This window comes from Mercurialis annua, linkage group LG1-X (genome assembly GCF_937616625.2).
Source record: "Mercurialis annua linkage group LG1-X, ddMerAnnu1.2, whole genome shotgun sequence".
Classification (NCBI taxonomy): domain Eukaryota; kingdom Viridiplantae; phylum Streptophyta; class Magnoliopsida; order Malpighiales; family Euphorbiaceae; genus Mercurialis; species Mercurialis annua.
Genome location: NC_065570.1, coordinates 13514864 through 13537727, shown reverse-complemented (window position 1 = coordinate 13537727; position 22864 = coordinate 13514864). Strand labels below are relative to the sequence as shown.

The 22864-nt window shown below is 33.8% G+C and overlaps 7 protein-coding genes across 10 annotated transcripts; 4 read left to right on the top strand and 3 right to left on the bottom strand.

Moving 5' to 3' along the window:
* Window positions 1-118: 118 nt before the first annotated feature.
* Window positions 119-3741, top strand: LOC126665180 (DUF724 domain-containing protein 2-like). Of its 3 annotated transcripts, XM_050357901.2 has the most exons (8): window positions 119-1051; window positions 1218-1622; window positions 1983-2028; window positions 2102-2206; window positions 2355-2459; window positions 2608-2712; window positions 3396-3537; window positions 3658-3741. In XM_050357901.2, the coding sequence occupies exons 1-7, from the start codon at window positions 971-973 to the stop codon at window positions 3497-3499; spliced, it is 951 nt and encodes a 316-aa protein (XP_050213858.1). In that variant the 5' UTR covers window positions 119-970; the 3' UTR covers window positions 3500-3537; window positions 3658-3741. The 3 variants fall into 3 exon arrangements, with proteins under 3 accessions (XP_050213858.1, XP_050213860.1, XP_050213859.1); XM_050357903.2 differs by lacking the exon at window positions 3396-3537; XM_050357902.2 differs by lacking the exon at window positions 3658-3741 and having other exon boundaries at window positions 960-1051; window positions 1168-1622; window positions 3396-3515.
* LOC130014545 (DUF724 domain-containing protein 7-like) lies at window positions 3676-5804 on the top strand. Its single transcript, XM_056106128.1, has 5 exons — window positions 3676-3764; window positions 3839-3990; window positions 4112-4157; window positions 4242-4346; window positions 4836-5804. Exons 1-5 carry the CDS (start codon window positions 3731-3733, stop codon window positions 5516-5518), a joined length of 1020 nt encoding a protein of 339 aa, XP_055962103.1. The 5' UTR covers window positions 3676-3730; the 3' UTR covers window positions 5519-5804.
* Window positions 5805-6201: 397 nt separating this feature from the next.
* LOC126665181 (uncharacterized) lies at window positions 6202-9106 on the bottom strand. 2 transcript variants are annotated; one of them, XM_050357907.2, is made up of 6 exons: window positions 8682-9106; window positions 8450-8608; window positions 8033-8128; window positions 7867-7944; window positions 7639-7728; window positions 6202-6526 (listed from the first exon to the last, which is right to left on the bottom strand). In XM_050357907.2, coding segments are annotated over exons 1-5 (621 nt in total). In that variant the 5' UTR covers window positions 8968-9106; the 3' UTR covers window positions 6202-6526; window positions 7639-7726. The 2 variants fall into 2 exon arrangements, with proteins under 2 accessions (XP_050213864.1, XP_050213863.1); XM_050357906.2 differs by having other exon boundaries at window positions 7833-7944; window positions 8682-9103.
* A 1977-nt stretch (window positions 9107-11083) lies between these two features.
* On the bottom strand, window positions 11084-14293 carry LOC126664462 (scarecrow-like protein 13). Its single transcript, XM_050356854.2, has 2 exons — window positions 14128-14293; window positions 11084-13110 (listed from the first exon to the last, which is right to left on the bottom strand). Exon 2 carries the CDS (start codon window positions 12895-12897, stop codon window positions 11266-11268), a length of 1632 nt encoding a protein of 543 aa, XP_050212811.1. The 5' UTR covers window positions 12898-13110; window positions 14128-14293; the 3' UTR covers window positions 11084-11265.
* A 2445-nt stretch (window positions 14294-16738) lies between these two features.
* Window positions 16739-18139, top strand: LOC126665383 (uncharacterized). Its single transcript, XM_050358168.2, has one exon. It carries the CDS (start codon window positions 16739-16741, stop codon window positions 18137-18139), a length of 1401 nt encoding a protein of 466 aa, XP_050214125.2.
* A 12-nt stretch (window positions 18140-18151) lies between these two features.
* LOC126665356 (uncharacterized) lies at window positions 18152-19185 on the top strand. Its single transcript, XM_050358135.1, has 2 exons — window positions 18152-18658; window positions 18754-19185. The coding sequence occupies exons 1-2, from the start codon at window positions 18152-18154 to the stop codon at window positions 19183-19185; spliced, it is 939 nt and encodes a 312-aa protein (XP_050214092.1).
* A 378-nt stretch (window positions 19186-19563) lies between these two features.
* LOC126665349 (uncharacterized) lies at window positions 19564-21517 on the bottom strand. Its single transcript, XM_050358123.1, has 5 exons — window positions 21482-21517; window positions 20908-21179; window positions 20704-20827; window positions 20057-20574; window positions 19564-19909 (listed from the first exon to the last, which is right to left on the bottom strand). The coding sequence occupies exons 1-5, from the start codon at window positions 21515-21517 to the stop codon at window positions 19717-19719; spliced, it is 1143 nt and encodes a 380-aa protein (XP_050214080.1). The 3' UTR covers window positions 19564-19716.
* Between the last annotated feature and the right edge of the window lie 1347 nt (window positions 21518-22864).

Here is a 22864-nt window from a genome sequence, read left to right as displayed (position 1 = left end):
AGGCTCAGGTGAGGTGACTCATATATCAGTACTAAAGAGATGAAGGACTAAAAGTGACATTTAGCCAAGATATATATATAAAACCTTAATGAATCCTTTACTCCGAAGGATCCAAAAACCATCAGAGCCATCTTCATTTCTCTCGTTCGTTCCGTACGGTTCGTCGCGCGGATTCCGTTTATCGTCCGTTTCCGACGTTCTATAGCTCCAAACGATCGTATTCCAGAGGCGAATCACGGTAAGCTTGACGTTTTATCGTTTAAACGGATATATTTTGAGTTATATCGATTCAAAGTTTTGGGACACGAAACGATTATATCGTTTTAATCGATATTAGAATTGAATTATAGTGTTTTGGAGTTAGATTATATGTTATACGTGTGTTAAGAGCGTTTTTGGATCAAAAGCATGTCGGAAACTCGTCCGGGACGGTGTGTGCGGCACGCCTGCGTATGACGGCGGCACGCCCCGCATATGCGGGCGCACGCCTCGCGTATCACAGAGGACACCTTTCTCAAAGGAGAAGACCTTTCAACTTATATTCATTCTGACTGCACACTCCAAAACCCAACCAGTAATGGGAAAAACCAAACGCAAGCAAGAAGAAGAAGCATTAGCCGAAGCATTTAAAGAGGGTTCGCTAGTAGAGGTATGCAGCAACGAGGATGGGTACAGAGGTGCATGGTATGAAGCCAAAATCCTAAAAATGCCACCTTTCTCAAACAACAAGTGTAAAGAACAGGCCTTGGTTCAGTACTAGCACTTACTTGCAGATGATAGCCACTCTACTCTACTCACCGAGTACGTTAAGCTCTCTTTTGTCAGGCCCTTGCCACCCTCTTACGACAGTGCTCACTGTGTTGAACCTTATGATGTTGTTGATGCTTACTATAATGATGGGTGGTGGCAAGGAGTTGTCTCCAAAGTTAACAACAAAAAATACACTGTTGTGTTTGATGATCCACCTGATATGATGGAGTTTACCCCTTCTGACTTAAGATTTCACTTTGATTGGGTTAATGGCAAATGGGTTCATCCCAAAAAGAAAAAGGTACTTCCTTTAACTCTTTTTCAGTCTTTATGTGTTCTTAAGTTCTATATTGAAGCATTATTATGTGATTTAGTTTGAAATTTTGTTGATTTTTTAAATTATTTTTGTGTTTTTAGGACTTGGCCAAGTTTCTTAAATGACTGATTGAATGCTCTTCTCTTGGTAGAGAATGAAAGGGTTGAAGTTTAAAGTAGGAATGGCTGTAGAGGTTAACCATAACAAAGGATATTACCCGGCAACTATTGTTGAGGAGGTTGGCTTCAATTCGTACTTGGTCAAGTACACAAATTCAGACACTGAGGGTGACAGTGAAGACATTGTAGAAGAAACTATTGATTCCTTTGACATTCGGCCTGTTCCTCCGAAATCTAAGGCCAAAAGGTTTGATCTTTTGGTAAAGGTTGAGGCTTTTTATGATTTGGCTTGGAGAGCTGGCTTTGTCACCAAAATTCTTGAACATAATGCATATGTTGTTCAACTTAAAGATGAAAACAAGGAGAGGCAGTTCAGTCACTCTGAAATGAGGCCGCGCTTGCGTTTGCTTAATGGAAGATGGGTTTGCAATTCCAAGGTATATTTTTATTGAGGCAAGAAGTTCGACAAATTTGGCGTTTTATTTCCATTTTCAAATGCTTTTGAAACTCTATTTATAACCTATTCTTGTAGTAATATATATTGTTTTTGCTGTTTTTTCATTTCAGCAGTTTCCCATTTCATTGTTTCTGTGCAACATGTCGAAAAAGAACAAAGAAAAGATCGGTAAAGATGATAGATAAATTAGTAGTACTAGTGGTATGGTTGAAGTGTTAGACAAGTAAACAAACTAATAGCAATCTGCGAAATTCGTCAAGTTTTAGAGTATAAATGTGTTTGCTTGTTCTTTACCTAATCTACTGGTTATTAATTTTTTTTGCTCTCTTCACCTTGACAGGAAACTAATGAGCAGAGTGAAGAGAATACAAGCCCGCAATCTAAAGGTCTCATTGGCAAACCACCTAAATCGTCCTTTGCTAATTATTGCTACAAAGCTAACTCGTCAGACTTTTGTAGGTGAAGAACACATTAAAGTTGAAGTTGATGTTACTCAAATGGATATTGAATGTTGTGAAGCTCAAGAGGTTGAATTGCCTGAAGTTACCGGGGCAGGGCTTGCAGGTATGAAGAGTTGATTGCCTGAAATCTGTTATAGTTATAAATTTTTGTTTTGTTTTACAATACACAAATACTTGTTTGATTCTAGAACCACCTAAATTGTCCTTTGCTAATTATTGCTACAAAGCTAATGCTCGTCAGAATTTTGTAGGTGAAGAACGCATTCAAGCTGGTGCTGGTGTTACTCAAATGGATATTGAATGTTGTGAAGCTCAAGAGGTTGAATTGCCTGAAGTTACCGGGGCAGGGCCTGCAGGTAAGAAGAGTTTATTGCCTGAAATCTGTTATAGTTATAAATTTTTGTTTTGTTTTACAATACACAAATACTTGTTTGATTCTAGAACCACCTAAATCGTCCTTTGCTAATTATTGCTACAAAGCTAATGCTTGTCAGAATTTTGTAGGTGAAGAACACATTGAAGCTGAAGTTGGTGTTATTCATATGGATATTAAATGTTGTGAAGCTCAAGGGGTTAAATTACCTGAAGTTACTGGGGCAGCGCCTGCAGGTATGAAGAGTTAATTGTCTGAAATCTGTTATGGTTATAAATTTTTGTTTTGTTTTACAACACACAGAAATACTTGTTTGATTTTAGAACCAGCATACTTCTACTCATAATCTCTCGGAATAACATGCATGTGCTAGTGTGATCGCGTCCAAAGAGGCAAATGCACACTCATATCCTACTTAACTATTAGCTATATCTTTTTGCTTTGTTAGCTCTCTGTATGTTTATGCTTCCTATGTTACAACTACAAGTGGTTTAAATTTTTGAAAAATTATAGTTAAATCAAGTTGCCTTATTCTTGGGAAGGAGTGAAAGAAAGGAGACTTAAAGAGGAGAATTTCCAATTTTCTATTATATGGGGGTGAGACTATTCCTTAAACGTGGCCTGCCAAATCTGTCACCTCGATCAGGAATGAAATTACTAAGTTTATCAACTTCTTTCTTGCATTGCATGATCAATTCTCTCATTAATGAAAGTAATGCACAGGAGAGTAATCTATCAAAGAAAAAAAATGAAAAGAACAAAATATATGTATTATTTGAGCTAATGAAGTTGTATGCACAAGAGAGTAATCAAGTTGTATAATACACTTTTTTGATTACGCTTTTCACGTCAATTGGATAAAAATGATTACACTTTTCACATCAATTGGATAAAAATTAAAATGCTTATAAATTTCAAGTTCGCTGGACACTTCTAAGCGAGATTCTATTGGGGAGATCAGTGAAGTTGATCACGGGACGAAAGAAAAATTTCTGTCTGGTGTCTTACCTGAGGGTACTATAAGCACAAGTCCAGGAACATCATGCCAACTTTCAGATGTGGTATTTTTGAAGCTAGTTTGAATCATCATTGAAGTGTTTTCAATAAGAAGGAAGCGATTGCATTATGCTCTCGTTTACTCGTCTTGTTTGTTTAATGACACGTGTTTCTTAATTTTGCAGGTGATTAATCCGCAAGATGTTTTACTGAATGATGAAGCCGTGGATTCTATAGTAGAGACGGAAATGTTTTCAAATGCTTTGGTTTAGCCAGCAACTTTCAAAAGCAGGTTTTGTGCTTCCGTAAGTCATGGGGCTTAAATTACACATTTCAGAATCCTTAGGATTTGTTGATGATGTTCAGGCGAAGATACTGTGGAGGACACTACCAAACAAAATTCTTTTGATGAAATTGCTGAAGTTGAGCTTACAGCAAAAGAACTGGATTTGACTGTCAGCGCAGCTCATAGTGTTGGAGGAGAGCGTACGAAAACATCTTGTCAAGTTCCTGGAAAGGTATTTTTGGAGTTAATTTGAATTTTATAAGAGAATTTATTGATCCAACGGCATGTACTAGACAATATTTTTACTTGGTCCTTACCTAATCAATTGTTTTTTTTCCTCTTTTCCTGGACAGGAAATTAGTCTGCATAATGATGAGGAAATGAACTGGCAGCAGAAAGGTGTTCCGAGAACAAGGACTCGTCCACCTAAATAAGCTGGCGTCTAACCATTACTAGCCAACTAATGTTGGTCTTTTTTTGTAGGTAAAGAATACAAGACAGCTGGAAATAGTATGCTTGAAATGGATTATGAAGCGTGTGCAACTGAAGAGGTTGAGCTTCTTGGAGTTGCATGTTCCGGGCTTACAGGTATAACAAATCGATAACCTAGCTGAATTCCTTTTTTATTTTTGTGAAGATTGAAATTTATTATAGACCATTAAGAAAGAAAAAATAATCTAATGGACAAATAATTTGTACGGTTAAGGACATATTTGGTGCTGCTAATCGTTCTAATATTTTAAGCATTCTTTGTATTGTCTTATAACTTATGTTGCACGAAAACTTCTTGACTTCTAATTTTCGTGATTCCGAAACCTTCATATTTATAACAGTCTTGTAAGAATTATAATTTTTCCATTTTTTCAGCTTCTTTATTTCATATTTTTTCGTGCTACACAGCGTATAACATGCAGCATGCTCTATTATATAACTACCATTAGCACACTGAAACCATCATTGGTGTAAAGATATATTATCAAAAGAGCATAGAATCTAGATGTTTTGAGAAACAATCGTAATTTAATGCAATTTGGATTTTATGTTTGTTATTTGCTGAGTGAGAATGATAATGTCCAGGATATAACCCTGGCAGTGGTGTAAAGCAAAACCAAGTGAATGATACTAGCGTAACTTCAATGCAATCACCTGTAGTAAATGTCGGAGTCAGCTGTCAGCTAGTGGAGAATGGAGATACGCCATTTGAAAAGTGCTCACCTCTTTGGGAAAAAATTGATTCTCAAGAAGTTTTCCGAGCTATGCCACAAAGGCCACATTTTCGAACTCTTATGAGATATAAAAAGTTAAACAGAGAAGGATTGGCTCTTGGTAACATGATAAACTTTGCCTCTTTGGTAGAAAAGACGTGTAAGTTGCAAGTTGATGATCCAAGAGACGTCATGAACAGCTATTTGGATGCTCTTTCCGAGTTGGAAATCCATGGTTTTGATGTGAAGCCAGTAGCAAAGCGTCTTAATGAGCTAGTGTTGATGAAAGATAGACAAGAAGAGCTTCAAAATCGGTTGAAAGAAAACGAGACGGAATTTACAAAGGTGAATAGTGAAAAGACAAACACTGAGAAAGAGATTGATGCTCTAGATGAGGAGATAAGAATGTTGAAAGAGAGACAAGCAATGAACAAGTCAATGAAGGTTTGCAATGATTCTAAGATTGCCTCCTTGGATTTGGATGACAGTGTTCTTTCTGAACATATTTCTAAAGCACAACAGGAATTTGAAAGTCTAGCTACCTCTTCTTGGTAACACTTATAAGCTCTTGTAGTTGGTACTGAAATGAACCATCTTCAGGTTTTCTAAGTTGATTTTGCTACTGTAACATGCAGTGAATTGTCCTTTCAGATCAGAGGCATAACCAACAAAATGGTGTCGTTTTTTGATATTTGCATGTTGCAATTGATGGTCCTAGGATTGTTTGTTGGACATATTGACCTAAGTGGTGTCTTTTTGGAACAGTAGGATACTATTATGTGGATATTCTACTAGTTTGGATTTTGGCTGATTATGTGCAAATTAGGACCGTTTACTTCAACTGTAAGCTGATTTTATTATATATGTAAGTGCTAGCAATTTGCAGTAACGGATATTACAAAAAGCTAACACGATTGAAAGATTTTGATAATAGGCAAAACAAATTCATCAGAAAAAAATAGAAAATCAACCTCTAGTAAATATTTACACCAACCAATAGCAATCTCTATTCAAGAAACAAAAACTCAGGCAGCTCGCATGGATCAAGAGACCAAATGTGAGGGGCAATTTTTTTCTAAAACAAAAGAATGTAACATTGATAAAAGTCAGCAACTCGTCTTTGGCTTTTCGATAAGCAATTTTAAAGTATAATGGCAGAATGGTTTAGCAGCACATGATAACTTGATAAGAACACCATTTCAACCTAATGTGCTGATACAGAAACAGCAAACAAATCATCAGTAGAACAGCTAGAAAGATGAATAAATACATACTCGTCGAAAAAGAATCTGTACAGCCAATGCATCTTAAATTTATGCATTTTTCTGATTGATACCATTACATAGAGTGTAGTTGCAAAAAATGACATTCAACTGGAATGCCCTTGAACCTAGAGGAAAATGAAATAACAAGACAAAATTGAAAGCCCCAGTTATTGAAGAAGTGAAATCAAGCTCAAGCATTTGGCCGTTCCTACTACCGTGTAGTCTCAATTCGTCCAGTATATTAATACCCACAATGCGTCATTGTGATTTCATAATTTGCTTTATATGTCCTTCAAATCTAAACACAATTATAAGAGTGAGACACTAATATTAGTCCAGAGCAAACCAGAGTTGCCCAATCAAGTACCAGTATCGAAAACAGTGTTAAAAAAGGAAAATGGTAAACTACATTTTGGTGTTACATGCTTAATCATAGTAATAAATCAGGAGAACATATTTCAATCCCAACTTATTGCAACACTTTAATCCTGCAATGAAAATATAACTCTTACTAGTTTATGTATACTTTTTTCCCAAATTAAATACCTACTAAGAAATTATGAATTTTAGAAGAGAAAAATACTTACAGGAGCAACCAATTACAAAATGGACAAAGGGTCGTTGCGGCCCCTAAATCAGGGTCAATTAACTCACCTAGCCATTTTAATCTAAGGATAGGTCAATTGAGGACAAAATTGGATCATTCCGATCCCTGAACTTGTTCATTTTGCCCAATTTGGTCCATAATTGACCTGAAAATAGAGTATTGTCCTACATTGATTAAAATGACCAAGTGTGAGTTAATTGATCCTAACGCACAAGTTCAAGGACCAGGATGGCCCTTTACTTATTACATAATAGCACAAATTTTACTGTATACAAAAATAGATATGATATAATCAGTTCCAAAGTAATCCGCTATGTGCTCTCTTTGTCTATCTGTGTTTGTATCCCACAAGACCATAAAAATTCACTGTAATTTGTGTTAAAACTGGAAACTCAAAAGAGGCTGCACCTAAACAAAACCCAGTATACATGGACATGTTCTGTAGATATTTATTAGATCTCGAAGAATGTATCTTGAGACATTGTTACAATTTTGTAAAGGCTATATTGTAGCTAAAACTGATAGTTTGTAGTATAATGCTCAGGCAAAATTGCACTCTAATCATATGCATGTCTTGAACATTCCTAGGAAGAAAGATTATCTGAGACATCATCACAAATAACCCATCATTTCATCATCAACCATTACTAAATCCTAATGGTTTTCCTTTAATTGCCTTTTAAGAAGTTAAGCCTTATAGTTTGAAGAGTCAGTATAGAACCAAAAAAGGTCTAGCTCAAGTTCATTCAAGTCCAACAAAGGAAAGCATTTAAAAGACAACAAAAAGGCGTAGCGCAACTCACTTATATTAATATAAATAGATAACAAAGAGAAGATTGGCGAGCTTCATTCCTCTATAATCTGTCAACAACTTAGGAGAAAATACGTGCATCCTGCAACAACAAGACAACAACAGAAACTCAAAAGATTATACCAAGCTTGTAACTTCGATGCGTAAATCAGTGTTAAAATGAAATTAAGTGTAAGTAATTATTACTACGAAATAAACGATCACTCATTTGCAGTCGCACATCTAACAAGATATGGCTGATCAAAAGCTTGCGATAGACTGCATAGCTGAAGTCCATTTAACTGATTCTTGTGCTCCACTGCTCATATAAACAAGAAACCAAATCTGATCCCAAGTTGAATAGGAACATGACAGTAACACATTATACAGAAAACAATAACACGTACCGCCATTTTCTGGTGTAGACTTTTCTAAATCAGAATTTATCGAACGTGCAAGATGTTTAACACGATTTAATCTTAAGCCTGATTGTGGAGTCACACCTGAAGTCAAAAAAAAAAAAAAAAAGTAAATTCACAAACTATACACGTTTTCTCAATTTAATCATCGATTCGTGAATATATACACCAACTTTTTATTTTGTGTGAAATCAAAATACCGGTTTATAATCCAATGTAATTTTCTGAGGTGGCAGCCGGAGAACGACTTCCACCTCAGCAAATTACACAAGACAATGGTTGCCACCTCAGAAAATTACACCGGATTATAAGTCGTTGTATCGATTTGACACAAATAGAAGTTACTTGTATATAATTTACTTATTTATTTAAATAGATAAATGCTTAAAAAGAGAATGAATTTACAAGTGGAATCTGCATTTGCATTCTGAATTTCATTTGCTGTAATAATAAAATCAGCAGCAGCAGTTTGATTATCATCCAATGATCTGGCCAGATGTTTCAAATGATTTAAACGTAATCTCGTGGGTAATGTAGCTAATTTATGTGCTGGAATTTCCAATCCTGAAAAAAAAATTACAATCCGTTATAAAAAAAATCAAATTTGTTGAAGGGAAAACAAAACGGAAATGCTTACCAACAGTGACATTACTATGGCATTCAACGGCAGTGACATAATTATTATTATTATTGCATTCAACATTTGTAGCGGCGGTTAGGTGGTGGTGGAAGAGAGAAGTTTGAGCTCTAAGACGACGGAGTTGATAATTACGGCGACGCCTAGCCAGATGCTTTTCTCGTTCGTCCAGACTCATGGATTGTCGTCTTTGTCTATCTCTAATACGACGCCGTTCTCTTTCCTGCTCTTTCATCGTCTCCCTCCTCCTCCTCCTCCTCTCTGATCCTTCTTCCTCGTCCTCCATGCTTTCTTTTGGTTTAATTAATGATTTTAAAAAAATTGAATTGAATTGAGTGAAGTGATTGGTTCGTTAAAATATTAATTACAAAATTAAAAGAGGAAAGCGAGAAATTAAATTAAATTAAATATGGACCGCTAAATGTAATTTGGACCGAAACCTCTGCCTGTGATGTCAATATTTGAAACTGAATTGGTCAAATTTTTAAATTCTTTTTTAACTTTTTATCTCTCATATGTATGGAAAATGTTTCACCCACACCCGAGATTTATGATGAATTCTTTCATAACGTTGGGTAATTTTTTTTCGTTTATTGAATTTTCATTTTTTTCATTTTAGTATTTTCGGGTGGCAACCAGATTTTATTAGTTTTACTTTGAAAATTTATCACATATATATAATTTCACTTTAAAAATGAGTTTTTAGGTCAGATTATGCACTTATGGCAAGTTTTCAAGTAAAAAAAATCAATTCTGGTTGCCACCTAAGCATTTTTGGCCGGAAAATAACAAAATGGAAAAAATTGAAAGTTTAGTGATCAAAAAGAAAAATAAAATAGTTTAGTGACTGAAATTAAAAAAAACTTGAAAGTTCAATGACCTTCAGAATCAATTATCCCATAATGCTTTAAATTTATAATAGAATTATTTGCATATATTAAATTACGATATTTTGCGTTATAGCAATTTAAGTAAATGTTGCATCAATTCTAAAAAAAAAGATGTAATTAATAACAAATTCTGTATTTAATAAATTTAACATTAAATTCATATTTATTATTTTCAACGAAAATATAAAGTTACGAAGTTTGACAGAATGACGTTGAAAAATGAAAATATATTATAAAAAAAGAGTATAAGATGAATGTTTTTAAAAACAATGTGCTTAAATTACTGCAAACACGAAAAACTCGAAATTTGATATGCAAATAATCCTAAACTATAAAATTATTTATAAATTAATACTTCATCGCATATTTCATCTATTTGAAATTTCTAATTCCTATTTAATTCATTAACTTAATTTTTATTTGAGAATTTAATCTCACGATTCTGGTATAATGCTTCTCGGTGCATTTAGAATTTAATTTATAATGTATATATTATTTATATTATAGTTTATCGATAATTCTATGAACACTCTTTTTTATAATTGGGGATGAGAGGACGCTTGTGGGAGTATTTGAACCCACAATCTACCAGTTTACAGTACAACGCATATACCATTTGAGTTATAGCTTATAGGTACTCTATAAACACTTTTTTATATATAACTCGGGGATGGGAGAACGCTTGTGAGAAGAATCGATCTCACAACCTAGTAAATTGCTGCGTAGAGCCGTTTTGAGTTATAACTCATTGATGATACCCTATAAACACTTAAACTTGCATATTTCATTACTTTTAATTTATCTTTATATATGAAAATGTGTATTACTACTAGTACCTTGAAATATTATTTTATGTATTTATCATTATTATTATTATTTATCTAATAAAGTACCCAAAAAAACATCTCTCTATAAATTTTACCTCCCTTTTCTCTAAAAATATATATTTTCTTTTTCATCTTTTGAAGGATGGGAGAAGGTGATTATCCGTTTTTGATCGGAAATCACCTCATCTCCGCTCATAAATATAATTATTTTATAGCTTTAATCTTTATTTCAATAAAATATCATCGTTATGTAGTTTTTCCGATATGGATATTATAGTTGTTTTAATGAAAATTTTATGGTTTTATGTTTTTTTGTTGTTTTTTTTTTAAAAATCTCTGAAGAATTTTTAGTGATCGTTCGGATTTTAAAATCAATTTTTTGAAAATCTAAGATTTTGAAGAGTTATCTATCTTAATTTCTAAGAATTTCATCGGCAAAAATGATCGGAATAATTAGTTTCACCGGATCAAGCGAATCGAGTGTGTGGCAGGTTAATCGGAGATAAGGGCAAATGGAAGTAGCCGCTCCAACATAACTTTTGCTTCTTGTTCAGTCAACATATGCAAAATCTATGTATAGATTTGTTTCTCCAATTTTTTCATTAGTTGATATCTTACATTAGTCTTGTTATATAACTTTCCTTTTATATTAATCTTCATCAATAAATTTTTTAGTAAATCAAAATTATCTTAAGAGTGAAATCTTATAGTTTGTTTCTTTGACAGTCTAGTATCTGAAAAACGAGCTATTTTCAGTTCTACAGTTGAACATGTGCAAACATGACTACATACATCATTGCTCTAAATGCGACACCACAAACAGTTAAACACCAAAATCTACACAAGTTATATGGAATTGGCAGCTTCTCATCTCCAAGCAGAGGACGACGACATGGCCGTGTTCATCCACCATAAATATACACCTCCATCCTTCTCTTCCACTCCATAATTCCTATCATATTCCTTTAGCACATTTCTCACCGCTTCTGTCACCTGCGAACTTAGCCGGTACTGAGTAAATCCAGCCATCATAAGGCGCGACCTCCATTTCCCGAAGAGTTCATGGCGTTCAACTCTCTCAGCTCCCTCACAAGCTATCATATTAACAATGTCCCGAGCCACACAGTGCTGCTCTGCATTTATTCTTTGCTTGTCAGCCCGGGAGGAACCAGCATCAATTGATTCAAACATTGCACTGTAATATGCTAGCGTTTCCTTAAACCGTGGAAGGAACGGTTTGGTATTAGTGTTGGATTCTTGCTCCACGATGGTCACAACCTTCGGAGACAAGCTCTTTGTCAGCCTTAGCAGTCGATCTCTGTGATTCCAAGTGCTCACACTTTCATCTGGCATGTGGTGCAATATATATGGAAAATTCACTACAACAGCTTCCCCGGGTTGCACGCCAAGATGTTCAAGGTGAACCTCGCAGCCAGACATGGCAGCATCATGGAAATGGAACAGCACATTCTTCGACTGAGCAAAGTTTGATAACCTTTTCCGCACAATATCCAGTCCTCCACCACGAGCATAAGCTGATTGGGGATCATCAACACCAGTTATCCGAATAGATGGCGGACCACCTGGCCGATCTGCAAGTGCCTGTATTAGATAAATCCACTGGGTACCCTGAGCAATCTGAAAATCAATTATATGAATTCTCGGCTCATATTCCACAGCTTCCCTTATGACAGCATTGGCGGAGGTATAAGCAAATCTCCAGTACGGACAAATCTTATAAAGAATTCCCATGTATGTCATCAAATCTGAGCTCACTGGTGCTTCACACTTCAAAGCTCTGTAGATTTTACTCCCCGACAGTTCTAACCTAGCTCTAAGCCCTTCCAACATATAAGCTCCTAACCTTTGTATCGGATCTCCAGAGACGGATACCATTTGCTCCAACACAGTCATTAAACCTGCTGCTCTAGGAATGTCACCATCCGCAACGGCTTGAGCACAAGCAAACAACATCTGCCTTAAATCCAACCTAGGGATCATTTCCTGCATTTGGGCCCAGTCCCATCCACCTAACTGATCAGTTTGGTGGAAACAGAAATCGTCATTGTTTGAAATGTTGGATTCTGATCCCAATAACAAAAATTCCAGTTCCCTCAATTTCTGCCTCATCAATATATTATCATCATCGGCAGATGAAGATCCACTCATTGGAGATCCATAAGTATTGCAAGGAGAGTGATGCTGATCTGACAGGCATGAATGTGAGCCTTGAGGTGAAAAGGGACTTCTGTTGGAGGAGACACTGGCAGCCGGCGAATCATAACCAACAAAACCTGCAGTGGCTGAGGATGATTCCAAGGTAAAATATTCTTCTTTGACGGTTTGAAAGGAGACGCTGGTACCTTGGCTGCCACCATCTGATAATGTACTGTTGTCTAAAATTTGTATATGAGATAAACCATATTGATCAATTTCTTGTGGATGATGGTAAAAACTGTGAATACCAGCCGAATTTCGATGCTTCTGAGAAGTTTGCATCTAAAAGTAGCTATCGATTTACTTGCTTTCTCTGAATAAGAGGATGTGGTATCCTTGTCAATTATATTGGTTCACTCTGCTTGATTATAATTGCATAAAGCTGCATGTTATTATGCATCAGACAAGGAAAAATAGTCGACTCCAAGATCCCGAGCATGAATTTTTGAAGACAATTTGAACTTATTATTTGCAGCAGTAGTAGATCACCTTAATCTGCACATAGAAGGAAACCTAATGTAAGATTAAAAAGTCAATATAAACTCTGCCTTAATGAGAAATTTAGAAAAACAAATGGCAAAACAATAATAAAAGGGAAAGAACAGTCATGAAATGATAAATAGTAACCCAAGATCATTTGAAGGACCATCACTTGCCCGGTTCATTCTTCTCAAACTATCGACCTTAACGCATTGAGCTTCCGACATTTCAACCGGCTTTTGACTTTTAACACAACCACCAATAATGTACAGTCAAAACAGCCAAAGTAATAAAAATGAAGACTTAGATGGTGATTGAGAAAGATGAGCTAATTTCAGGTTATTGACTTTCATTACATTGGGGGAAAAGCAAACAAACAGTACCCATCGTTTTCCCAAACTCAACCACACATATTCTACTCATTATGATTTACAAGAACTCTAAAACTAAACCGTAAACATTCGCGAAAAACGAAATCGTGATCGACTATAAAAATAAACTTATTCAAGAATAAATCCCAAGAATACTGTGTGATAGTTGATGCTGATTCACCTCTTCATTCTACGGATCAAAAGGCACTTTAAACACTAAACAGAGAATTGTAGTGCACAAACCGACAATCAGAACAGATAAAAAAATAAAGAGTAAAGCAAAATTCATTCGAGATGCCAAAGCATAAAAATCCAATCTTTAACTTTCAAACCCACATATTTAAGTTTCTTTTCAAAAAAGTTATACATAAAATAAACCACAAATTCTTTACAAAGAATCAAAACAAACTGTACAAACAATAAAACAAATTATGTAACCTGTTAATTTCAATGAACAGAATCATAAACAAACAGCCAAATAACATATAATATATACCCTTTTGGCCTATGATGCTAATTAGAAGTTTGTAAAAACTAATTTGGAATTCAAATACTGCAATAAAATCAAGCTCCTCAAATTCTAACACGAACCCATGTTATGAAATTCACTAATAGCCAGTAAAATCAAATCCAAAAAAGAAAAAGAAACAAATTTAGATACCTGGAGTGTGGGATAAGTAAAGGTCTGTGTAATTGAAGTTGTTTTAGTGAATCTTCTCTGTGTTTTAATGGCAAAGGAGAGCTATGAAATTTGTTTCTATGTGTTCTTTTTCTTGTTGTTGTTGAGAGAAATGGGATACCCAGTTGGCTTTTGGGTCAATTACATTTATGAATCTATCTTCCCAACAGATGCCCATAATTATCTAGTTATTTACATCTCAGCCACGCAAACGTGTGTGTATATGTAAGAAGTTTGGCTTCTTATAACCTACTAATATGCATTAATATTTACTTTTACTATTTTATTTTAGGCCTAATGTCTTAAAAAACTCTGACTTTTCATCCTTTTTTTTAATTCTATTCTGATGTTACAAATCAGTTAATTTTACCCTATTTTGTATTTTTTCATTTTAATTATAACATAAAGTATAACATTGACCTTTTTTATTTGACAAAATTCTTTAAATTGATCTTTTTTGCATTAAATTAAATTTTTATATTAAATTGACCATTTTTGAAAAATTCTTTTGAACTTTTGTCACATAAATAAAGGTCAATTTTATGCTTTAGGGTACAATTGAAATAAAAAAAATACAAAATGGGATAAAATTGACAAATTTTCAACGTCAGAGATGAAAGGTCGGGGTTTTTTTAAGGCATTACGCCTTTATTTTAAAAGGCCTCTTTAAATAAATATTTATAAATAAATAAAACATTCTAAAAAATATTATGTCAATTTTTTTAAAAAAAATACAATTTATATTTTTTTATAAAAATAACTTTTTTAATTTCAAAATTACGATTTTAGTTAACCAGCGGTATACTAATAAGTTACTAATGGTATACTAGAAATAATTATGTTTTGAATTCACAATTTAACTTTACTAACAAATTATTAACGATATAATTAAAAATTAATTAACTATAAGGTTATTAGGAGTTTACTCACAGTTCACTAACAGTGTACTAAAAATAAAATTAAGTTTTTTTTAAAATACAATTTGTTTAAAATACACTATTAAAATTTACTAACGATATATTTAAAATAAAATTTATTACAAATTTACCAACGGTTAACCCAACTTTTATTAATAGTGTACTAAAAATAAAATTATTGGTGTACCATTCATAAACCGTTGATTAACCAATAAGAAAATTATTCCAAATACACAAATTCATCTCTGAGAATATACTAAAAATAAAATTATTGATAATACCATTTAGTAAACCAACACCAAAATTATTACAAATACACAGTGAAAAAAATTGAAGAAGGTGACCACCGACTGCCATCACGGCGACATCAACCTCTCGAGCTCCGACAAAGCCAAAAGCGACGGCGGTAGTTGGATCTCCAAAACACCAACACCATTACAAAATAAACAATATTACAAATCGCAACATACAAATCAAGCTAATAACCACCGGTACAACCATAAAGCATAAATTACATGAAACCGAACAAACCCCCAATGAACAGAGAATACCAAAAGATCAACAGATCTAGATCTAAAATCAACGATGACATCAGATTCAAAATCATGAACGGTGCTGACTCGATCAAATTAGATGCAACGATTGTTCGGAGAGTGTCCGTTGTCGTTTTCAGAAGATTCGCAGGTATGCTTAGATCTCTTGAAAACACTGATCGAAAAAGATGGAGAGCTCAAAGGATGTCGAAAAAGAAGGAAGGTCGCCCAATTTGAAAACCACATCGTCGTTGCTATTAATGGGTGTTGTGATGAAACGATGAAAAACGTTAAAGGCGGCAGCAAGAAACAATAAAAACATTGAAATGAGGCTCTGAGTTGGAGTTGGAATTAAGAAAAAAAGAGGGAGATAGAGAAAATGTATTGTGATAAAAGAAAAGGAATAAAAAAAAAGATCAGCATTGTATATCTCTAAAATGAAAGTTAGGCCCGTAATTGTGAAAATAATCTCTCATTTTATTGTAGAACAATTTACATGATTCCCCTAAATGGTCCCTCTTCTATTGTTTTTTCCTCAGCTTTCTATTTAAGCAACAATCCCTCAAAATAATAGGAAAGTTTGCAAGAATCCCTCAATACTCCAAAATCAGTTACAAATAAAAAATAAAAGGACATTTATAACCTCAAGCTAAATAACGTGTATAATATAGAAAAGACTTTCTTTCCAAACAAACAACAAATACAATCTTCATCTTCAACCTCAATCAAATTTGCCATTGTTAATGAATTTATAAAGAAAAATTAGACTCATCTTAACTACATTACCGAGCTGATCTCTGTGCAATTTTTGTCCATTGATAGCTTCGCAGTCAAGATCAAACCAGGTTAGTAATAATTGTTTACATTACATCAAGTTGATCTCTGTGATTTACATAAAAATCAAGCTGATCTTCTGTCCATTTTTCTGCCATTGATAGCTTCAAAATCAAGCTCAAACCATGTTAGTTATCAGTAATGTAAGAAATAAAAAAAAATCTGTATAATAACACATTGCAAAAATATATAGTAAATTCAGTTAAATATAAGTTTAATAAGTTTATAGTAAGGATTTCAAATTAAAAGAGAATCTAATTCGATTTCAACAGACAAAATTTTGATTTATTAAAGTTAGATTACATGAATATGAAATTATATGATTTCAAGAGCATTACATTGTTAACTGTAACTGTTTTGAATAATGATTTTTTTCATTATATTTATGTGATAAAAACAGATATGCATAGTATTTTGATATTTGTTCACTACAATGGAGAATGGAATCAAAACATGGAGTATGTAAATTTTGAACCAATGGGAATATTGGTTAAAGAAGACAGTGACTACAACAGTTTATTGGAAATTCTGTCAAAGCAACTCAATATCAACCTTATGTCAACTTGCCTGGAGATTAAGTATCAAGTCAAAAACAATTATCCACCAATGAAAATAACAGACAATGGAAATTTGTCATTCTACTTGGAGCTGAAAAAGAATGCAACAGATTGCATGATGTACCCGTTATGCATTTCATTCATATCGTCCGGAAACGAAGTGGCATTCTTTGACTCCACTTTCAATGTATCAAATGCGGATGTGCAGTCAGGACAACAATCAGCAAATGCATCAAGATCAACATATGAGGTAGGCTCAACAAGTGAAAAAAGGAATGAACAGATGTCCGATGTGATAAACTATGCTAGATTTTTGAACAATGAGTTCACACATGATGAAGATGAAGTGGAAAGTAACTTCAAAGATGATAATTTAATAACAGACACAAAACATAGAGAAATCAAAGAAGGACAGTCATACAAGAACAAAGATGTTTTGAAATCAATTTTGAGCACTTATGCAATCAACAACCATTTTCAATTCAAGGTACAGAGATCATGTGAAAGGCAATATTTCTTGAGCTGTTTGGATACAAATTGCACATGGAAATTTAATGCTTCAAGAAAAGGAACATCACAGATTTTTATCATTCGAAAACTTAATATTAACCACAATTGCTCAATGGTTGTGAGAACTAGTGATCAAAGGCAGGCAACATCGAGTGTAATTGGTGAATACATTAAATCCAAGTACACCAACCTCAAAACTGTTTACAAACCAGCTGATATTATGAGAGACATGAGAGATGATCATGGAATAAAAATGAGCTACTCTAAAGCCTACAGATCGAAAGTAGTAGCTCAAGAAATGGTAAGAGGAAAACCTTATGACTCTTTTTCATTAATACCAAGCTACTTGGACATGCTAGTGGTTGCAAATCCGGGTTCGTTTGTCAAGTTGGAAGTAAAAGATGACAACAACTTCCTTTATGTTTTTATGGCATTGAATGCATATATAAAAGGATGGGAGTTCTGCATTCCGGTAATTGTTGTTGATGGCACTTTCCTTACTTCAGCCTATGGAGGTATGCTTTTAATAGCATGTGCACAAGATGGAAATGGTAAGATATTTCCTCTAGCTTTTTCAGTAGTGGATTCTGAAAACGATGACTCCTGGGAGTGGTTTATGAGGAGAATTAGAGATGCATTTTAGATGCGAAGTGACATGTGTATAGTTTATGATCGACATGAAAGCATTAAAAATGCAGCCACTGCATTTTTTCCAGAAGCTTCCCATGTATTGTGCACATTTCATTTATTCAACAATGTTAAAAAAAACTTCAAGAAGTCATCAAAACAACTACGAGAAGCATTTTATGGGGCAGCAAAAGCCTACACAACTGAGGCATTTGACTACTACATGAAGCAACTTGACGGTATGTGCAGAGGTTTAAAGACTTACCTAGAAGCTGTTAAGTATAAAAAATGGGCACGAGCACATTGCGAAAATAACAGGCACAGAGTCATGACAACTAATATTGCAGAATCAATGAATTCCAGAATAAAGGCAGGTAAGGATCTCCCAATCACTACACTACTTGAGTACCTACGAAAAATGGTGCAAGAATGGAGCTACGCGAATAGGCATCTGGCACGATCAACTTTCACAAACCTATCAAAAAGAGCAGAAGATATATTGAATGACAATTACATTCAGTCATTGAAATTAGTGGTATGATTTAATTATATAAAATTTAATAAGTAAAGTTCACATATAGTTAACATATGGTTCATATATGGTTACTGCAAATTTAACTAAAAATGCAGGTTTCAAATTCAAATGACAATGTGAAGACAATCTATGATCATAAAACAAAGTTCATTGTCGACCTCAAAAAAAGAACGTGCACATGTAGGAGATTCGACATTGATGAAATTCCTTGCCCACATGCAATGGAAATACTCAAAGAATTCAATCAAGATCCTTACAAATTTTGTTCGCATTATTTCACAAAAGAAACAATACTGAAGACATATGAAGAAACAGTATATCCAGTGGTAGATGAAAGTTTGTGGAATGTCCCGGAAGAAGTGGCACAAAAGATTGTTAATACACCACAAGGAAGAACAAAGTCGGGAAGGCCTAGGAAGAAAAGAATTAGATCTGCCGAGGAAACTACAAATCATAACAAGTGCAGCAGATGTGAAAAAAAAGGACACAATGTGAAGACATGCAGGAATATGCCTAAGAAAAAATGATCCAATTTATTAAAGTTCACTTCAGGTTGATATAAGGTTGTTTTGAGGTTCAAATACATTTCAATTAAAAAGACATATTGAAGTTTTAAAGTAATATAAATTTCAATTTCTTTATATATAAAATGTCCTATATATTAATGCAATCCACAATATATGTAATAAATTTAAAAAGACTTGTTGATTTGTTTTTTTTTTAAGTTGACATAAGGTTAATATTAAGTTCACATATAGTCCTTAAGTATGAGTTGTACAGAGTTATGTTCAAATATGGCTTATATTAGGTATAAAAAAATTGTAACTTTGAATTAATATTTAAAAGCTACACAAAGAAACAAATAAATGTTTAATTGTATAGTAGACTAAAAATAAAATAAAAGAGAGAAAAATGGTGCCAACTAGAATTAAAAATATAAATTCTGTTTACAATATAAAAAACAAAAGACAAATAATAACATCCAAAGTACGATAGTACGATAATATTCAGATATATTTCCGATACAAAACAAAATAAAATCCTAAAAGGAAAAATGCCTAAGAAGCCACCCTCTTGATTTTCAAAGGAGCTTCATTTTCACTAAGAACTGAAGATTCGTACTTCCAACGACCATAAAAATATAATGACGAAGCATAACGAGCACGGTGTTCTTCGGCACTAAAATCTTGCCCCATAACTTTTCCATCAACAAAAAACTCAGCAGCGGCAAACATATGAACTCCACAATCACTGCAAGAAGTAAGATAAAAATGTTAAAGAGGTATAATAGATAAGAATGACATAAGGTTCACATACAGTTCACATCAAGTTCATATTCTGCCACCATAACTTTAAAAAAAACAACTAAATAAAAATGGTAAAAAATATAAGACTTACGTATCAGTTTGAATGGGTAAGTTCTGCACAATCTCGATTCTGAATGGGTCAGTTATACTCTTTCCCTCATAAGGACCGCTGGTAGTGTCTATGTCATCTCGAGATTCAAAAAATTTGACATCTTCAAGGAAGAGCGGAAGCAACACACTATAGCAGTTAACGATCTCAATTGCAGATGAGTCACTTCGGACTGACCTCAACGAATTGTAGACATATATGCATCGTTCCTTGAAGTTCAGTCGAGCCAATATCCAATGCCAATCTTTACCGCAGTTGATCGGGAAAAGAACATCATCAACATCAGCCCACTTGGTGTTGCAACGCATATGACCACCGTAAATGTACTCAGCCGCTGTATTTTTCGAAGAAACAAGTGACGTATCTTGCTTTTTCAAGTATAAAGCGTATATGGCTTGAATACGTCGATCGAAATAATTGTCAGTAGTTGTGCATCTGTTGTTTACAGCACGTCCGTTTTTAATTTTTTTCCTCAGATAATAAAGCAAAATATCTACATGCTGCAAAAAAATAAAAAATAAAGATAAGTTGATATGTAGTCAACTTATGGTTATTGCAGCTATCATGAGTAATTAAAATGATAAATAAATAAAATAATAAAAAGAAAAAATAAGAAAAAAGATACTAACAGAATACGCAATAGGATGTCCAATGTGAAAAAGATTGTAAAACCAACTTTTTGAGTCAATGTTACCCACTCCAAGACAAAAACGGGGACGCAATATATCAGTCTTTGAATCGTATATTTTCTTCCTAAAAACAAAAAGAAAACATATTTAAAAATCTAAGTGAAACAAAATAATTATAAACATAAAATAAGTTAGCATACGAACCTGGAGCTTTTAGAATTGCCTTCTGCCAGCCATTTCCTAACAATATCTTGTTTAGTGACATCGCTAAATAAATTGCAATTACCGTCAAATGGACAAAGACAGACGCTGCCAATAGTTGGCTTCGGCATAATGCAGCCTGAAGAAGAACCAAACTCGTTCAAAAATGGTGACTTCATTAAAAAACTAGGTTTTACAATCCTTTTAGAAGGAACTGGAGTCACAACATCAGGGTTAATAGAATCAGTATCGAAGTTTGCTTCTATATAGTCAATCTACAAAAAGTAAAAAAAAAACACATTTTAAGTAACCTGATATGAACTCAATAATAACCTAATGTAAACCATCACATATAAAGTTAAACAATTAATAAAAATTAAAGAAAACAATACCTCCTTAGATTTCAATTTAGCAATGGATTCATATGCCTTTTTTTTTCAGCCTCATTACAGATTTCTTCTGTCAAAGTGCATGTTGGAGATATTGAAATCGCCTTACTTTCACGCGGAACCTAATAAATTGAAATTAAAAAAGTAAAGAAAATTAACAAAATTTAATTTATAAATATTAAATATACCTTAGCAGTCGAAGCAATAACAACATCAGCTTCCATATTCTTCTCATTTGGAACATCATCAGTAATGTCAGTCTAATCACCAGCCTTCTCGTCAACCAAATCTGCATCTTCCATTTTTTTAGAACCATCTTCCTCACAAGAAGACTCACCTACATCTTCACTTTTTTCATCACTTTCTTCTCCATCAGAAGGCTCCCCTACCTCTTCCATTTTTTCATTACTTTCTTCTTCATCAGAAGACTCCCCCTCTTTATTTTCTTTTACAGAAGAAGACTTAGGATCGATTTCATCAGTATGCGTGACTTTTTGAGCATCAACGAAATCTTCAACTCCTCCTTCGGTTCCTATAGAACTATTTTTCTTCGCGGGAAGATCAGCATTTTTCTCTTTTTCAACACTATCTGTCTGCACACTATCAGATACTTTCTTTTTCTTACTCAGAGTCTGTTACATATATGAAGTTCATATTAAGTTCATATTCAGTTACAAAAACATAATATGAAATACAATAAATTATATTTTACTGAACCCTTAAAAGTATGGCAGATTCTTCAGAATCAGTGTTTTCTGTTTCAATAGAAACTTCAGGTTCAACAGAAGATGATTTAGAATCATCCTCATGTTCACTGCCATCTCGAGAAGATGAGGCATCTACATTGGAATCATCAACTTTGTCCTGTAAGCAAAGCAGTACATATTAATAAAAAATGTAAACTATTAAAATAACAAAAAACAGTAACACTAAATGATAAAAGTACTAAAAAATCAAAACACATTACCTTTTTTGAATCAACAATATGAGTAAGCATCGCATTCAACGAATTTACAACTGTCAAAACTTCGGAAAATTTGGAAGTGAAAACACGTTTAAACTCCAATATGTCAGCCTGCATGGTCTTCTGACCAACCATCAAAACTTGAAGCTTCTTTTCCATTTTACTTAAATCCAAAGTTTGCGTTATTGATTCAGAAGCATTCGATATATCAAACACCGGACAATAACCGTCTTCATTCCCGCCTACTTGGCTAACATCAGAATCATTCACTGCATTACCCTTACCCTTATTCTTTTTGAAAAAGTCACCTAAAGGAAGGGCATTCTTTTCTGCAGGGGTTGGAACAATAGACCGAAAAAACACCTACACATAGACCAAATGTGAACCCAATGTAAACCATACATGAAAAAAAGCAAATGATAAATTCAATTTAAAAATCGTAAAATTAAAAATCTACAAACCTCATCAGATGCAAATTCAACAAAGAGTTCTCTGTCGACAGGAATGTATTTCGGATGAAAAAATGCTTGCCAACTCAAAATGCGCGGGATAGCAGTTTTGTTCACAAGCTGAACAAATGTTTTTTTGGCTGCCGGGCAGCAATCAT